Below are 16,136 nucleotides of genomic sequence, written 5' to 3' on the forward strand. Positions count from 1 at the left end.
TATACTCATCCCAGTGTTTTGACTACAGTTTTGTATGAAATGTTACGTAAAAATACTAATCATGATCCACGAGTCTGCATGTTTCAGCGATGCGCTCTGCAGTGCCCGATGGGGTTGATGCAAGATCTACTACATGCACTTGAATCATCCTTGCCCCAAGGATGAAAGGAAAAATGACATGGAAACATTTCGGGCCTTGTGCGAGTTGGGAGCTACGCAATAGTGGCCACGATTCAACGGTCAGAGCGATAGGAAACAGTGTTCCCGAAACCACACACAAGTGCGTCGCACAGCAAAGCTACATGTTGTGAGCACCAGCATGATTACGGGGAGACGGAGGTAATAATCCCGACACGTGAGTTCATGTCGCGGCGATTAAAGCCGCCTTCAACGGAGATGGAGTCGCTGCCCATGCGAGTGTCCAACGGGTTCCGCTTGGTTAGTAAACTTTGGTTGCATCACTTCACTGATCAGGCCCAGGCATCCTCGAGCTCTATCGACTCCATTCACCCAGCCACCCCCACGCTATCAATCCCGCACTGGATTCTGTACATGCATTTCGTAGCCATGGCAAATCACTCGAACACTTCAGGATTGCGTTCGGCTGGCAAAATACCGTGGACTTAATCGAAGGTTCAAGCATACCTTTTACACGCCAAATGTGTCAGCGGCGCTTGAATGAAACGGCTCAACGCGGCCTTAATCGAAAGTCACACGGTTTTCGCCCTCTGAAACCTGTCTTCCGACTCCTTTCTGCTCACTATCGAATCGGCGGGCTGCTACACAGGACGCGGTCTGGGCATGGTTCTGCATCGCGCATGGCTCGCACTGCTGCTAGCAACGACATGTGCAGCAGTTGCCCCAACTCAAGCATGGCCTCTGCGAACGCAGCACCGACAACTGAGTGCCAGCGACCAGGAGGTCTACGAGCGTCTGCTGCAAGAGCAAGCGGCCATGGCCGACGATACTGCGGCCTGCAATGCCAGCGCCAGCAGCAGCGTGTTGTCCACGTACCTGTCGGCCTTACCGTCTGTCGCGGGACTGCAAGGCTGCATCGCCACCAACGTGGCGCAGCTCTACCCGTCCATCGCGGCGTCCGGTTCGCAGTGTAACCTCACGACCCTCAGCTCGCTGGTGAGCGGAGACTCGGATGACTCGGTGGCGTTCACGGAGGTGTTGAACCTGCTGCTGGCAGGCGTCGTTAGCTCCAGCAGCTCCGGCTCGGGGTCCGTGGACCTGTCCGGCGCCCTGTCGTCGTGGAGTGACGACAGCAGCACGTTGCAGGGGTTCTGCAACGTCATGAACACGCAGGCCGGGCCGTGCGTTGAAGCGTTGCTACCGGAGATCATCTCGCTAGTCGACAGTGATGCCACGTGCTGTAACGAGCTCAATGGGTATCTGGAGGTGGCCAAGCTCATCGTTCCCGCGGGGCAGACGCTGGCGTTGACTCTGACGAGTCTCATCAACGGCCTCCACCAAACCATGTGCACCACCACGAGCGCTGATGACCAGCTGTGCTCTGTGCCATTGAGCTCCTACTTGTCCGGTGTCGTGACGAGCGATGAGTCCTCTCTGCTCGGCGCCATCATCTTTCAGGCGGGTGTGCCGCTGTACGCTGCCTCCGAGAGCGACGTCTGCTCGTCGCTGGAGACAACGAGTCTTGCTAGCGGCCTCGCAAGTGGAGATATTTCGTATTATGCGGCATCGTGCTGCGCTTCGGGACTCTCGACGTTGTTGCAGAGTGTGGATGCCTTGGCGACGCATCTGTCGGGCAACTCGATGGCGGAGCTGTTTACTCTTATCACGGGCCGCCAAAACGCTGCGTCGCAGTTTGCCGCGCTGTACTCCACCATTCAGGGCTGCAGCTTCGGCTCCACTTGCACGGCTCCGTCCTTTACAATTGCAAGCTTGAGCTCTTCAACTGGCTCGTCGTCAAACAGCAATGCCGTGGACAGCAAGACGGTCTCCCCTGAAAATGTGACGTGTACGCTGGTGAACTTCTGCGATAGCGACGACGTGTGCAGCCAAGTGTGTGAGGCTGGCACTGCACTTATCGAGCCGTGGGTGGCACGCGCCATCACGTACCAGCGCAACTTGTCCTACGCAGAGACGCTGTGCTACGCGGAGATGCCTGCGACGCACAACAGCGTCATCACCCAGGCGCGCGGCTACGGCAACCGCGACCAGCTCTTCAACGCCAATCTGAATGCTTCGAACGCTGACTCGTACATGCGTACGAGCAACCAGTTCCTCAGTCTGACGGACCAGCTGGACCTGGGCGTGCGATTCCTCGAGCTGGACGTGCACTACTTTGCATCTTCATTGCGCAGCGCTCACTGCTCCGACTTCGGGATCGCTTTCGTCGACAGCGCATCGGCAGGTTTGGTGTCGTCATTGGGGTCTGTGCTGGACGCGAGTGGCGAGGACAGCACGGTTCAATGGGGGTCAGCGCTCGTGGGCTGCCTGCCGTCACTCAGCGGCATCCGCGCGGATGAACAGCGTCTCCACAACGAGTCACTGGCTGAAATCGCAACGTGGTTGTCGAGCCACCCGGACGACTTGGTCGTCATTTACACTGAGATTGGCGAGGGGGTCAGCACCTTCTCCCAGACGGACGCTCTGCTCGAGCTCTACACGAACACGTTCGGAGACCTGCTCTTCTCGCCGTCGAACTTTGACGACGCGGGCGGAGACTGGAACGGCTTCACACTGGAGGAGCTTGTCAGCCAGGGCAAGCAGGTCATCCTGGTAGCCACGCCTGAAGCGAACGACCAAATGTTCTACATGCGCGAGCTGTGTGCCGGCTGGGCGGACGTCCCGAGCAGTTCGACCGGCGCGTCCGGCACGTTCTTCGGGGAGACCATGAACGCTGGCACTTTAGTGCGCGCCTTCAAGAGCGAGTTGCACTATGCCACGCTCACTGAAGACTCTTTGAGCGGTGGCAGCGTTGAACTGGACACGGCCAGTGAGCCTGGCCACCTGAACGCCTCAAGTCTACCGGTCTTCGTGGACGCCGGGGTAAACATCCTAGCCCCGGACGGACTGGACGGCTCGGTCATGGCCGCTTTGGTCTGGTCCTGGGCGGAGAATGAACCTGACGTGGGCACCGCCACTGCCGTGCAGCTCTCGAGTGCGGACGGTCGGTGGTACGGCGTGGCCGACTCGTCGAGTATCTCGCACGTGGCCTGCGTGAGCAGCAGCAACCGCACGACCTGGGAGGCGGTGACTCAGGGCTCCAGCTGCTCTGACGGCTTTACTATCGGAGCCCCTCGTCTGGCGGTGGAGAACTCGGCGCTGCTGACGGTGCTGCAGGCCGAGGCCAGCGACGCGACGGCCCAGCTGGACGTGGACCTCTCGAATTTCCCGGCCATCTCAGCCGCGGACCAGAGCGCGTACGACGCCGGCGACGCCAGCAGCAGCCAGTCGCGTGTTGGCGCTGAAGGCGCAATCGGCAGCGGCAGTACGGTCAGCAGCGCAGTGACGGCCAGCGTGACGTGGTCTCTGGCGGTCGCTACTGCGGTCCTGACGCTCTGGATGTGCTAAGCGGAGACCATGTGTGTGCATGGACGATAATAAAGCTGTGTCTGCTATAATAGCTCATTGGTAACTTGCATAGAGCGTCGGTGGTAAGCTCCAGGTGGGGCGTTCGTGTGCACCCCGTTTTTTCGCTGTTCGCCGATGGGCAATCATCGGGCGCCGTCCCATGAGCAATCATTCCACATGGTTCAGCATCTGGATTTTCTGGATCGATACGAACAGCAAGGCAAAAGCTGACCATGGTGATGCCTTTTATTATAATTTACTACATGTACAGCTCCGTGTCCTAAGCTTACGAGATGCTGTGGTTGTCCTTGTCGCTACGATATCTACACAGGACGAGGCGCGTTACACGTTGGCCACAAAGTCTCCGGCCGCGTTCATGCCGCCCAGCACCTCAATGAGGTAGTCCAGATACGAGTCGTCAAAGTCCGACAGGTCCATGGCAGAGTCACTGTCTGAGGAGGCCGAGGCTGTGCTGGCGCTCGGGCTTGGACACGCTTGGGCGGCCTGCAGCTCCTCCTTTTGCTCGGTGCTGATCTTGGAGGGCGACGACAGCGGTGCGCGCAGGCGACTGGCGAGCAACGGGTCCACGTTGCCACTCGGGTCCTTCCTGTCTTTGGCGAGCTGGCAGAGCTGCACCATGTCCTCGTCCAGGCGGTGCTCGGGGCGCACGAGCTTCTTGCGGTCCTTGCGCAGGCCGCGCAGACGGCGACCCACCTTCTCGTAGTACTTTTGCGCGTGCGTCTGCACCTGGCGCGGCGAGCGCGTGCCCACGTAGGCGGCGATCTTCTTCCAGGGTCCGTGCGGGTAGAGCTTGAGCCCTTCCAGGAAGCGGTCGTGCTCCTCGCCCGACCAGAGGCCGCGCTCAATGCGGTGTGTGCTGTTCGTGGGTTTCAACATAGTGGCAATGGTACACCAACTGGTGCTAACGTGGTGCGTGTGCGTTGTGGCGCGAATTCCGAACTAAGTGTTGGCCCGCTGCTGTCGGCGGGGGCTCCTCTCAACTGCAACGGGGATTCGAGTGCTGCTTACCATCGCATCCGTATCACCTACTCGATTATGTTCCGCTGGTGTTTAGTCGAAAGCTTTGTGTCAAACTCCAAAGGGGAGAATCCAAATCGTAGACGAGTGTCATACGCCGTTGGACACGAGGACTCGAGAACACGAAAACGCCGTCAAACATAACGCACTAGCACTGCTGGTACAGACAGTAGAGCAAAGTGGGTTCACTCCCGCTTGACCGATACTGCGATTGTCGCTAGCGAAGTCAAGAGCAGGAAATCCACGCGACGAAGCCATCAAAGCTGCGCAATAACTCAGGAGGCCTTCGCCGCCGCCTTGGGCCAAGGTGGCATCAAGGCTTGATCACAGTTTGAGGCGATCCCGCGATCGGCACCGCCTGCTCTACGACAAGCAGCTGTGGACTGCCGCGCAAGTTTTGGTGGCCGACGTTCGCTTTTGCTGTGCGCGAGATCGCGTTGTACCGCTGCACTCAGTTGCTGGACACGCTCGGCGCGGTTGGATTTTTGATTGTGGGCAGTGGCCGCGCTCACCGAACCGACAAGGCCGAGCCACTCTGGCTCAGTGTGACCGCCTCACTCAGCGGAGCTTATAGTAAGCTTACAGTAGCGTATGTTGTTGTAGGGCAGGGAATTTTGCAAGAGTGGTCGTCATCGGCAATTGCCTCACCCGTGACTATAATACCTGCCACGCACTTCGATGTCCAGTTGCGACGACACCGGTAGAGCTAGCTACATGTGCCGAGGACAGGCATGCCATGCTGTGCGGGTATCCTAGTACATGTAGCTAGCAAGACGGATAGAGCCATCAAGGTGCTCAATTTGGGCGAACCGTACGCCTCAAGATGCAGCAGGTATAGCTGCGGAATCTCGATGGTACATTGCACCATCGTAAATTGAAAGTAATCAGGCGCGAGGATAATCACAAAATGTAGCCATCTATTGCTCGACGTATGACTCGGGCTTTTGATTCTGGTAGCTACTACGACTGCTGATGGTCACAGCGTGGGTATGACAGCGCGTGAGGAACTTCTCCAACAAGAGAAGCACGGTGGCTGAAGCGCTCTGGTCGTGAGCGACCTTAATGACAAAATTGACGCTGTCCTTGCCCAGTAGGCGCTGCTGCAGCGCGTGCTGAAGCTTGCTCAGGATCTTCTGGTGCCACACGGGCAGCGCGACCGGCGTAAGTACCGCGGTTTCCGTGTCTGTGGCCGACCAGAAGAACTCAATCACGGTGCGGCTGCAATATGGCAGCAGCGCCCACTGATCGAAAGGCAGCCGATTCGTCTGAGAAAAGAGGCGAAGCCGACGGCAGTGTACGCGAGCGAGTTCCCCGTTCTTGAGACCTTGCAGAACGTCTGTGAGCAGAGCCATGGGGTCCACTGGGCGAATCAGCTGCCGAGCGCACACTGCCACGATCTCACCCCCACGGGTGTAGATGACAGTGATCTCCTCGTACAACTCAGTGGGGGGATGCCGATGTTGACCCTCAGAGAACTCACCTCCAGCCGGTCGATCTCGCTTTCTTGTTGCCACCTTACGCAGTGATCGTATGCTGTCGCCTTCATTGGGCGCCATCACCGTGGCTAGCTGCCAGCTTTCAGGATTGAGCAGCACCTTCATGTTCTCCACCATGACGCGGGACACTTGCCGGGTCAGTACCTGCAACATCCGTCGAGGCCGCTCGGGCTTCTTGAGCACACCAATATCGTGCAAAAACTCTTCGTCTTCATCTGATGGTCGCCAAAGGCGCAGCACGTGAACGCCCCAAAGTGCATCACTGAAGGTGGACGGCATCGTGATCAGTTCGTACCACGCGCGCGATGTCAAGCTGAGGCGATGTAGCGCACGAACCGTAAGGTACTCCTGTAGTCGAAGTAGATTCCCTCGACCATAGTCAACTGCACGTCCACCATCAGTAGCCACTGCATGCGGGCGATTGCACGCCGGTATTGCGCCAAAACAACTCGAGAAAGTCTCTTGGTGAGCCTGGAACAGGTCCGGATCCAGCTTGTACTTGGACTGCTGGAACACCTTGGATTGCTTTGGAGCCCATTGAGGAGCCGCGTTGCTGAGCATCAAGGCTGGTGGCGTTGTCTTGGCATTGGGTGAGAGACTCATACTGTCGCCCGGTGTTACTGTGGTTCGGAATGAGTTGAGCGCGAGTGAGGTCACTGACGGGCACATGGAGAAGTTACCCGAGGCATTTGCATCGTACGACCGCGTGCCAACGCGACTTCCGTATGCCATAGCCGCGAGTATGCTGGCCTCGGCGTATTCTTGTCGTGGCGACGAAGCTACAGCAGAGATGTCACGTTTCGGGGCTCCAACGTGCAGGAAGTCAAAGCCATTCGAGTTGTCCAGCGACGCGTCAGGCCTAGATGACCGCCGCATGGAGGTCTTGAACTTTCGTTGATGCCTCGCTTTCGGCGGATTGGCAACATTCGCGTTCGCTCCGCCCCCAGGACGATTAGCTGTGATCCCGTCGCTTTGGACGAGTAAATCTGGGTCTGGTTGATCGCCAAGCGAGGCTATCGAAGCCAGGCCAGTGGCCACTCGAGATGGCCGAGTGCGCTTGGTCTTTTCTTCTACTGAGGCGTTTGACGAGCTGGACGTGACCTTGACGCGAGCGCTGAGAGAAGGAGAAATGCGCATATCGCTGGACTCGATACTTTCCTGACAAGCTTTTGAGCAGTATGCCCGAGCTATGAGTGAAGCACGCATGGACGAAGACACAGGCTGACTGGAGTCAGCAACAGAAACTCCACCGACTGGTCTCTTGATGTGCGGACGGAAGAACCGAGCCTTGCAGTTCCAGCATGTCGCCAAAGGTATATTGTTTGATGACGCCGGCTTTCGCAGCGGAAATGTAGGTTTGGAAGCAGTTGGAGGCTTCAACGTATTATTTTGCTGTGGCTGACTGGAGTTGATTGCGGCTGGTACGCCAAGAACTCGGGGTGAAATCAACGGGAAAACCAGAGCTGCACCTGCTGAGCTCATAACTGCGGACGCCAATGGCCGACGATCAGTCGTGTCAAGCGACGAGTCTAATGAGCGAGCAGACTCTGGTTGCGAACGGTTGGTAGCAACAGCTTTCTCAAGCCGTCGCTGGTGCTTCCTGAGCTTCACGTACTCGGTCTGGAAAGCTTTCCAGCTGGGGTCGTTTGCTGATGTCTCTACATTCTCAAAAAGCTTGCGAAGCTTGGGCGCCGGGGTGTCGAGCAGTACCTTGCCAGTAATTTGCTCGTGCACCACCACCTGTGCATAATTCTCAAGTCGCTTGGCTTTGAGATACTGTGCAAGCTCTAGTGCGTCCCAATAGCCAGGCATTAAAGTAATACCATCAACTGCGTCATTGCTGGTCGATTGAGGCCTTGATTCGTGCTCTTTGTTGCGCGGAGCCGCTGCCCCTTTCCATTTTGTGCCGCGCTTGCCAGTACGAGAACTGCGACGCCAAGCTTCCCGTTCCACGTCAACCACCACTTTAACAGTGGCTAATCGATCCTCCATTTGCGCGATGTCACTCTCAAGCGACTGCGTCGTGGCCGACATGTTTCACAGACAGAGCACTGCCAGCACGTCGTTTTCTGCTCAGGGTCCACTGCGTTCAAATGTCCTGAAGACGCACAGCCAAGACACACACAAGAACGTCAACCACAAGCGAAGACCTCTATTTATACGGACCTTGGTGCAGCTCGCTCCATTGTCGTTTGCCACGAAAGGCAAGCGCAACAGCTTATTTTTGCGGGAACGGCAGGCGAAGTGCTCGATATAGGAATGCAATCTCCATGGCACTCTCCTCCAACTGTTCTAGACGACCCCCGCCGCCGAAATGACCGTCGTCCTCGCTCATTTTCAGCAGCATGAGGCGCTTGTCGTGCTTGGGTAGCGACGCCTGCACTTTGCGCATCTTGTACATCCACTTGGCAGGCTCCCAAAACTGCACACGCGTGTCATTCAAACTGCCGGTCACGAACATGGCCGGGTACACCTGGTTATCGCGTACATTCTCGCATGGAGCGTACGATTGAATGTACTCGTGAGCCTTTGGCCCATTCGGGTCGCCCCATTCGTCGTATTCGTGAACTGTCAGGGGTAGCGTTGGGTCCTGCATGGTAGCCAGGATATCCACGAAGGGCACCTTCATGACCAGAGCCTGGTAGAGATGCGGGAACTCGTTTGCCACGTACCCCATGATGAGCCCTCCGGCACTTACCCCCTTTCCAGCAAGTCGCTTCGGATTCGTGAAGCCTGCGTCTAGCAGGTGATGCGTGCACGACACGTAGTCATCAAACGTGTGTCGCTTCTGCATGCCCTTGCCAGCGTGGTACCATTGCAAGCCTAGCTCGCCACCGCCACGCGCATGAGCAAGCGCGATCACCCAGCCGCGCTCCAGCAAACTCAAATGCTCCAGCTCAAAGTCAGCTTCCAGATTCGTACCGTACGCCCCGTACCCGACGAGCAGTGTCGGGTTTTGTCCATTCAGTGTGATATCCCGGCGATGGATGAGGGTCAGCGGTATTTTCACACCAAGACTGCTCATACTGGGCACGTAGCATCGCTGGCAGGTGTATTTCTCCGGCTCAAACGACGACTTGATGGCCTGGTTGCTAGTGTCACGCTTGCGCTCCAACTTCATTGAGCGGTCCGTAAGCTCAGTCTTCTTGAGCACGTGCAGCTTTCTGTTCTCCATATCATAGTCGAAGACGATCTCGGGGACCAGTGGCGTGGACACTTGGAATCGTACGCGGTGCGCTTGATAATCGCGATTCACTCCAGGCGAAACGCGGCAGATTTCGTGCTCTTTTGGCAACGGAATATAGTGAGGGGTAGAGGCGTCAGCATCGCTCTGCTCGCCCAACGTACACACCCGGATTCGAGGCACACTGTTCACCCGTTCGTAGAGCACCAAGTAGTTTTCGAAGAGATCCACGTCCTCAATCTTCACGTCCTCGTGCTCCGGCACAAGCGTCTCCCACTGCCCAACCGAGGACGCAGTCGACTGCCACTTGGACGTCGCGATCTTGTAGTTGAGCGCACCATCAGCATTCGTGACGATGTAAAATTGGCCAGCAGCGTGATCTGCAAAGTACAGCGTACCTGCCTCTCGCGGACGCAGCAGCTGAGGCTGCGCGTCCATGTCGTGGCCGTCCAGAGCGTAGATCTCGGACGTGTTCTTGGAGTTGCAGTTGATGAGCACGAACCGCGCGTCTTTGGTCTGCGAGACGTCCACGAAGAAGGCTCCGTCTTGCTCCTCGTACAGCTACTTGTACCAGTCAAAAGTGTATGCAGACCCATCCTCATTTAGTCATTTCTGAACTTTCCCAACTTCAACTCTGAAGATCACGTCACGTACCAGTTCTTGCGCGTGCGTCGTCAGATTGTACCGGTAGACAGCAAACGGCCGCCCATTGCCGTCCACCTTGGTGTAGTAAAAGAACCTCTGCGTCGAGCTCCACTCGACGTTTTTGACGCCGGAAACGTCCTTCAGCGTCTGCAACTCGCCCGTTTGCAGGTCCCTCAGCACTGCGCGACACTGTTCGTTGTCGTTCTCCATCACCAGCAGCAGCTTCTTCGCGTCGGGGGAAATCTTCATGCCGGCTACGAACTGGAAGCCGTGATTAAGCGCGGGCTCCACGTTCTGATTCAGCACTATCTCCTCTCTGGTTGAAGCTGCCACATCTGATTCCGCACTGCGTCGTCGACGGTAATACACCGGAAAGTTTTCGCCCGGCGCCTGCTTCATAAAGTACTCGTAGTCGCCGATGCACTCGGGGATGCTAAAATCTTCGCGCAACAAGCGGTTGCGCAACTCGACGTTGAGTGCGCGCTCCACTTTGCGGGACTTGGGCTTCGATAGTTGGTGCGATAAGTAATTGCGCTCCAACTGAGAAATAAACGACAAGCATTAGACTCTGCAACGCTCAAGACCCGCAAACGAAGCTCTGTACCTTGAGGAACCGCTGCAGACGCGGGTTTTCCGGGTCCTTCAGCCACTCCCACGACGCGTCTACGCCGGAAAAACATCCAACCTGCTGTCTTGGCCACGGCGAGACATGCAGGCGAGCGGCAGAGGCAGAGGCAGCATCCAGCACCGTGCGCGCGATGCGCGAGCGCAGCAGCAGCATTGGCGGCGATGTCGCGAATCGGATCGTGGTCACAATTCGCCTGCATTTTGGTCAACGTATATCACATTCGCAGCGATTATGTGCATTTAGCAGCCTATTTTGAGTGTACGTATAATGTTTTTTCAGCCAATGAGACGATGTGCTGAGGACTACATCGCGTAACATAGCCGCTGCGATTGTGTCATCAGCTGATTTTTGTGGTTTTGTGTCCTTCGCTTTCGCGTGGCCGACCAACACTGCGACTAGCACATGTAGTGCCCGCCGCCATCTGACCCGTGGCGCCAGTGGTGTCTCGCCAATGCAGATGGGGTCCGCACTGTGGCAGCTACCAGCACGTGCCCTCGCGACGGCGATAAACAAAAATCCTGTCGCAATCACGACGTCGTGCACACCAAAACTTGTGCGCCACATCACTGTAGCCATCTCTGCGTACGCTGATTGGCCAATTTTCGGACTGAGGGGGAGCAAAGCCGAAAGCTGGAGAAAAGGAGCGTCGAGCGTTCACTCGCGCAGACGACAGCTGCAGGAGCAAGTCGCTGTCTTCGCGTCCGTTGCCTTCCATACACAAGTGAACGCGGCGTAGCAGAAACCATGGAGGGAATTAAGGTGTAACTACCCTGCCTCCGAGACTGTTCCCCCGTCGCTTTTTGCGCTAATACGGAGAATGTTAACCTTTGCAGGTATTTGCACCCGACGCCGAGCACGTGTGGGTTCCAGGCGTGATTTGCGGCGCTAGCGGCGACGGCAAGCGGCTCACAGTCCGGCTGGACGAGGTCGTGGGCCCACGTGACGCGTCCGTGCTGGATCTCATCCCGTCCGAGCGCGAGCTCAAGGCGTTCGCGGGTTCGCAACGCGCCGTGGACCTCACGGACGCGTCAGTGCTGGAGGCGCTTAGCGCAAAAAACACGTCGGTCGAATCAGCGGACAACAAGCCGTCGCTGCCGCTGCAAAACACGAGCGAGAGCGCAAATGGCTTCGAAGACATGATCCTCATTGATCATTTGCACGAAGCGTCCATCCTGTACAATCTGCGAAAGCGCTTCTTCAAGCAACTGCCATGTACGTTCCGCGCTACGTGGCAAGTGATGGTGTTTTTTGCACTGACGTGGCAATTATATTGATTTTATCTCGTTTTATCCACAATAATTGTAGATACGTACACTGGTCGAATCTGTATCGCAGTAAACCCGTACCAATGGCTGGACCTGTACTCCAAGCCCACCATGGAGAAATTCAGCGATGGCAAGCGCGAGAACAAGCCCCCGCACGTTTACGCCGTGTCCATGGAGGCGTTTTTCAATATGCGGCAAAAGCAGGAAAATCAGAGCATTTTAGTCTCGGGGGAGTCGGGAGCCGGCAAGACCGAGACTACAAAGATCGTCATGAGCCACTTGGCGGCGCTGGCCACCAATTCCAACTCCAAGGTCATCCAGCAGATCATCCAGGCCAACCCGCTGCTCGAGTCGTTCGGTAACGCTAAGACTGTGCGCAACGACAATTCCAGTCGCTTTGGCAAATTCACCGAGCTGCAGTTCACGATCGAGGGCCAATTGATCGGCGCCAGGTCCCGCACGTACCTGCTGGAGAAGAGCCGCGTGACGACGCAGGCCCAGGGAGAACGCAACTTCCACATCTTCTACCAGCTGCTGGCGCAGCGCAAGAACTTCCCGGAGCTCGAGCTCGACATGGTGGACTCGTTCAAGTACGTGTCGTTCCAGGCACAAGCCCCCGGCGGAGACGAAGAAGGCGACCTGAGCCGCACACGAGAGGCTCTGGAGCTTGTGGGCATTGAACAGCCATTGCAGCAGGAGATTATTCAGATTCTGGGCGCCGTGCTGCATTTGGGAGAAACGGCGTTCACGACCCGCAACGGAGACGTGGATGCGTCGCAATTGGTGGATCTCAAGCACTTTAGCGTGGCCTGTCGCCTTCTGGGTGTGGAGGTCGAGGCGCTGGAGCGCGCGGTGTGCAACCGAAACGTGTTTGTGGGTCGCGAAGTGATTCTGAAGCCCATGACGCACGACCAGGCGGCGGATTGCCGTGACGCTCTGGCGAAAAGCCTGTACTCGAAGCTGTTCCTGTGGCTTGTGGAGCAAATTAACCAAACTATTGGTGTCAAGGTGAAGGGCGCTGGATCATTTATTGGCATCCTGGATATCTTTGGTTTCGAGCACTTTGAGACGAACTCGTTTGAACAGTTTTGCATCAATTATGCCAACGAGAAACTGCAGCAGAAGTTCGTGCAGGACGTGCTGAAGACGGTGCAAATCGAGTACGAAGAGGAAAACATCTCGTGGTCCCACATTACTTTCGCAGACAACCAGGACGTGCTGAATCTCATCGAAGGCCGCTTGGGCGTCATCAGTTTCCTGAACGAGGAATCGCTGCTCGCCACAGGCACGGACGCGTCGTTCGCGAGCAAGCTCGGAGCTGTGATGGAGAACAACCCGCTGCTAGAGACTCCGCGACTGAACAAGTGCGCGTTCTCGATCTACCACTACGCTGGTAAGGTGACGTACGACGCGTCGGGCTTCCTCGACAAGCACCGCGACGCCATTTTGCCGGACATCAAGCAGTGCATGAGCAAGTCTTCGCTCAAGATCTTGTCGAAAATGTTCACGGACGATGTGAACGCCAGCAGCGCCAGCAGTGCGGCACCCTCGGCTCGTGGCAGGTCGCGTAGTAGTAGTAAGAAGGGAGGCCACGCCCAGACGCGCCGCACCACGGTGGGCACCCAGTTCAAAGAGAGTCTGTCGCAGCTCATGGAGAAGATTGGACTGACGGAGGTGCACTACGTGCGTTGTTTGAAGCCCAACCCGCTCAAAAGTGCCAACTGTTTCTCGCACGGCGACATCGTGAGCCAGCTCCGCTGCGCCGGTGTTATTGAGGCTATCCGTGTGTCTCGTAGCGCGTACCCCAGCCGTATGCCGCACCTGGAGTGCGTCAAGAAGTTCCGCGTGCTGCAGACGGGTGCGGTTCCAACGCAAGGCAAGTTTATCAGCGACTCGGACACGGAGCATATTAAGTCGCAGTGCGAAGAGATGATGGAGAAGCTTCTGCCAGGACGCAACATCCAGGACTACCAGGTCGGCCTTACGCGTGTGTACTTCCGCGAAGGCGTTCTGGAAGAGCTGGAGACCAAGCGAGGCTGGGCGTTGCGCAAGTACGCCATTGTGCTGCAGAAGAACGTGCGCTGTTGGCTGATGCGTCGACGTTTCTTGCGGAAGAAGCAGCACATTGTTGCCATCCAAAAGTACTGGCGTCGCTATGTAGTGCACAAGCGATACTTGACGCTGCGTCGAGGAGTCGTGGTCCTGCAGGCCCAAGCTCGCGGCGTCTCGGCTCGCAAGATGTACCGCGTGCTCAAGTTTGACTACTGCATCGTGCGTTTCCAGGCCTATTGCCGCATGCACACGGAGCGCCAGCGCTACCTCAAGAAGCTGGCTGCCGTGAGAAGGCTGCAAGGATTCTTCCGCTTCTCCCTCTTGCGCCTCGTGTTCCTGCGCAAGATGGAGAAGGAAAAGGCTTACAAGGCGCTTGGGTCGAAGGTGGCTCAGTTGCAGATGAAGCTGGACAGGAAACAGGTGCACACTGGAATGAAGATGTCGCCGTCAGGCAAGACTCGCTCTCTCAGTCCATCGGACGTGCCACATGCCTCAGGTAGCGACCGCGGGACTAGCAGCAGTAGCTCGACCCGCGGCTCGATGCTGAACAGCCGGTTCAGCGGTACTAGCGGCATTCTCGATGAAAGCCACGAAGTTATCACCGCGCTCCACGAAGAGAACGAGAAGTTGCGTCAGCAATTAGAAAAGCAGGAGTCCGAGATCCAGCGACTCAAGACTGAGAATCGCACCCTGAAGAACTGGCAGCAGTCCAAGGAGGTGGGTGAACAGGTACAGAAGCTGGCCCACCGCGACCAGGAAAGCAAGGACCTGACGTATCTGGCCGCGATTGAGACGGAGTACGAGAAGCTTCGTTCGTACATTTGCGAGACGCGCGAGCTGCCCACGGATATTGGCAGCATCACGCAAGCTAACAGCGCTGCAATGCCCGCTTCTACTGGTGGCCGCGGCTCGCTGACCTCGTTGGCGTCGGACAAGTCACTCCTTGCCACGGCAGCGGCGAACGGTATCATGGACCAGAAGTCGGCTGAGGCTCACCACCTGCTGCTGAAGAGCGCCGCGCGCATTGGGCATGCTAAAAGCAAGGTGTCGAGCAAGGGCAATGCACGTCGCGTCAAGGACCACTGGGAGGAGATCCGCAATTACCCGCCGCCGATGCACTACTCGCTGGGTTCTGTGCCGTGGAAGCGGTTGCTCACGGACTGGGCGCAGGGCAACCCGAAGAAACTAGACTACATGACGCGATGGCTCAAGAACGTTCTGGATGGTGGCCCGATCGTGTCGGACACGTTCCCTATGGGCGTTGAGCTCAAGTACGTGACGCCGATGATGTTGGATGGATTTATGCAGCTTGTGATTCCCAAGCTGGCGGAGCGATCTGATGTGCAGGTGCATGTGCACACGAAGGAGTTTATTGGAACGAGCATGCGGATCACCTTGTCACAACTGGAGCAGGGCGGCAGCGGCCAGCGCACGACGTCGTCTAACCCCCGCGTGGAGCGCTCTGCCCCCATGGAGGTGGAGGACTTCCAGCGTATCTCGATCCTCGCCAACTCGAATAGCCGGAATTCAAGCAGTCGCATGTCAGCCTCGACGATGAGTCTCTCGCCGATGGATTCAAGCTCAGGCATGTCGTCGGGCAGCCCGAGCAGCTATCATCGCTCCAGCATTTTCCGCTCGAGCCGCAGCAACCACAGCGGCGACCACAACCCGCGCAATTCCTTCTTCCATCGGAACAAGTAGAGTGGGGAGAGACAAGGGAACAGATCCAGGCAAGTCGGCTAAGGCGAGTCGAGACGCGCCTGGCCCATCGATGCGGTGGATGCGCTGGTAAAGGCGCAGAGAACTACCGAGTGGCCGTCCTCGACGGACGGTATGTGTTTAGTGGTAGGTTGGTTAGACATCGGTGACACCTGGCTCGGTTTCGGTGGCGACGAGAAGCCTCAAGCTTTTCGTGCTGCCAGAGCCACCAGGACACTAACAGAAGGAGGTAAACAAGACAGAATTCATCATGCAGAAGCGACTGTTGGTTGCGTGTGTGGCAGCAGTGACCGACGGCTTCGCTTCCGGTCATCTCAGAAAATGTCAGAGCGGTAACGATCACTTGTTCGAGTTACAGCAGACTTGCTCTGGCCTTCGGCTACATCAGCGCCAGGTTCAAGCCCCGATACGACGAGGGGCTGTAGCACTGCAGCTTCGGATCGCCGGCAAAGCGTTCGTGTTGCAACGAACTCGCTTCTGAACTGCAGCGCTGCTGGAAACTTGAACCCCAGGCTATCACCAGTTGATAGCAAAAGACCCACGCGTGCGTGCGTGTTCGCAGCTTA

General features: G+C 57.1%; 5 protein-coding genes across 5 annotated transcripts; 2 read left to right on the top strand and 3 right to left on the bottom strand.

The window, feature by feature from the left end:
• Positions 1-801: 801 nt before the first annotated feature.
• Positions 802-3,543, top strand: KRP23_2962 (uncharacterized protein; the record flags this gene model as incomplete). The annotated part of the gene is made up of 1 exon (XM_067887756.1): positions 802-3,543. The coding sequence occupies one exon, from the start codon at positions 802-804 to the stop codon at positions 3,541-3,543; it is 2,742 nt and encodes a 913-aa protein (XP_067750320.1).
• A 342-nt stretch (positions 3,544-3,885) lies between these two features.
• KRP23_2963 (Myb-like protein J) lies at positions 3,886-4,440 on the bottom strand (the record flags this gene model as incomplete). The annotated part of the gene is made up of 1 exon (XM_067887757.1): positions 3,886-4,440. The coding sequence occupies one exon, from the start codon at positions 4,438-4,440 to the stop codon at positions 3,886-3,888; it is 555 nt and encodes a 184-aa protein (XP_067750321.1).
• A 1,058-nt stretch (positions 4,441-5,498) lies between these two features.
• On the bottom strand, positions 5,499-8,111 carry KRP23_2964 (uncharacterized protein; the record flags this gene model as incomplete). The annotated part of the gene is made up of 1 exon (XM_067887758.1): positions 5,499-8,111. One exon carries the CDS (start codon positions 8,109-8,111, stop codon positions 5,499-5,501), a length of 2,613 nt encoding a protein of 870 aa, XP_067750322.1.
• Positions 8,112-8,295: 184 nt separating this feature from the next.
• On the bottom strand, positions 8,296-10,687 carry KRP23_2965 (Protease 2; the record flags this gene model as incomplete). Its single annotated transcript, XM_067887759.1, has 3 exons — positions 8,296-9,822; positions 9,916-10,446; positions 10,511-10,687. 3 exons carry the CDS (start codon positions 10,685-10,687, stop codon positions 8,296-8,298), a joined length of 2,235 nt encoding a protein of 744 aa, XP_067750323.1.
• Positions 10,688-11,278: 591 nt separating this feature from the next.
• KRP23_2966 (Unconventional myosin-Va) lies at positions 11,279-15,552 on the top strand (the record flags this gene model as incomplete). The annotated part of the gene is made up of 3 exons (XM_067887760.1): positions 11,279-11,293; positions 11,368-11,746; positions 11,840-15,552. 3 exons carry the CDS (start codon positions 11,279-11,281, stop codon positions 15,550-15,552), a joined length of 4,107 nt encoding a protein of 1,368 aa, XP_067750324.1.
• Positions 15,553-16,136: the final 584 nt, after the last annotated feature.

This window comes from Phytophthora ramorum (genome assembly GCF_020800215.1).
Source record: "Phytophthora ramorum isolate Pr-102 chromosome Unknown Phyram_PR-102_s0002, whole genome shotgun sequence".
NCBI lineage: Eukaryota > Oomycota > Peronosporomycetes > Peronosporales > Peronosporaceae > Phytophthora > Phytophthora ramorum.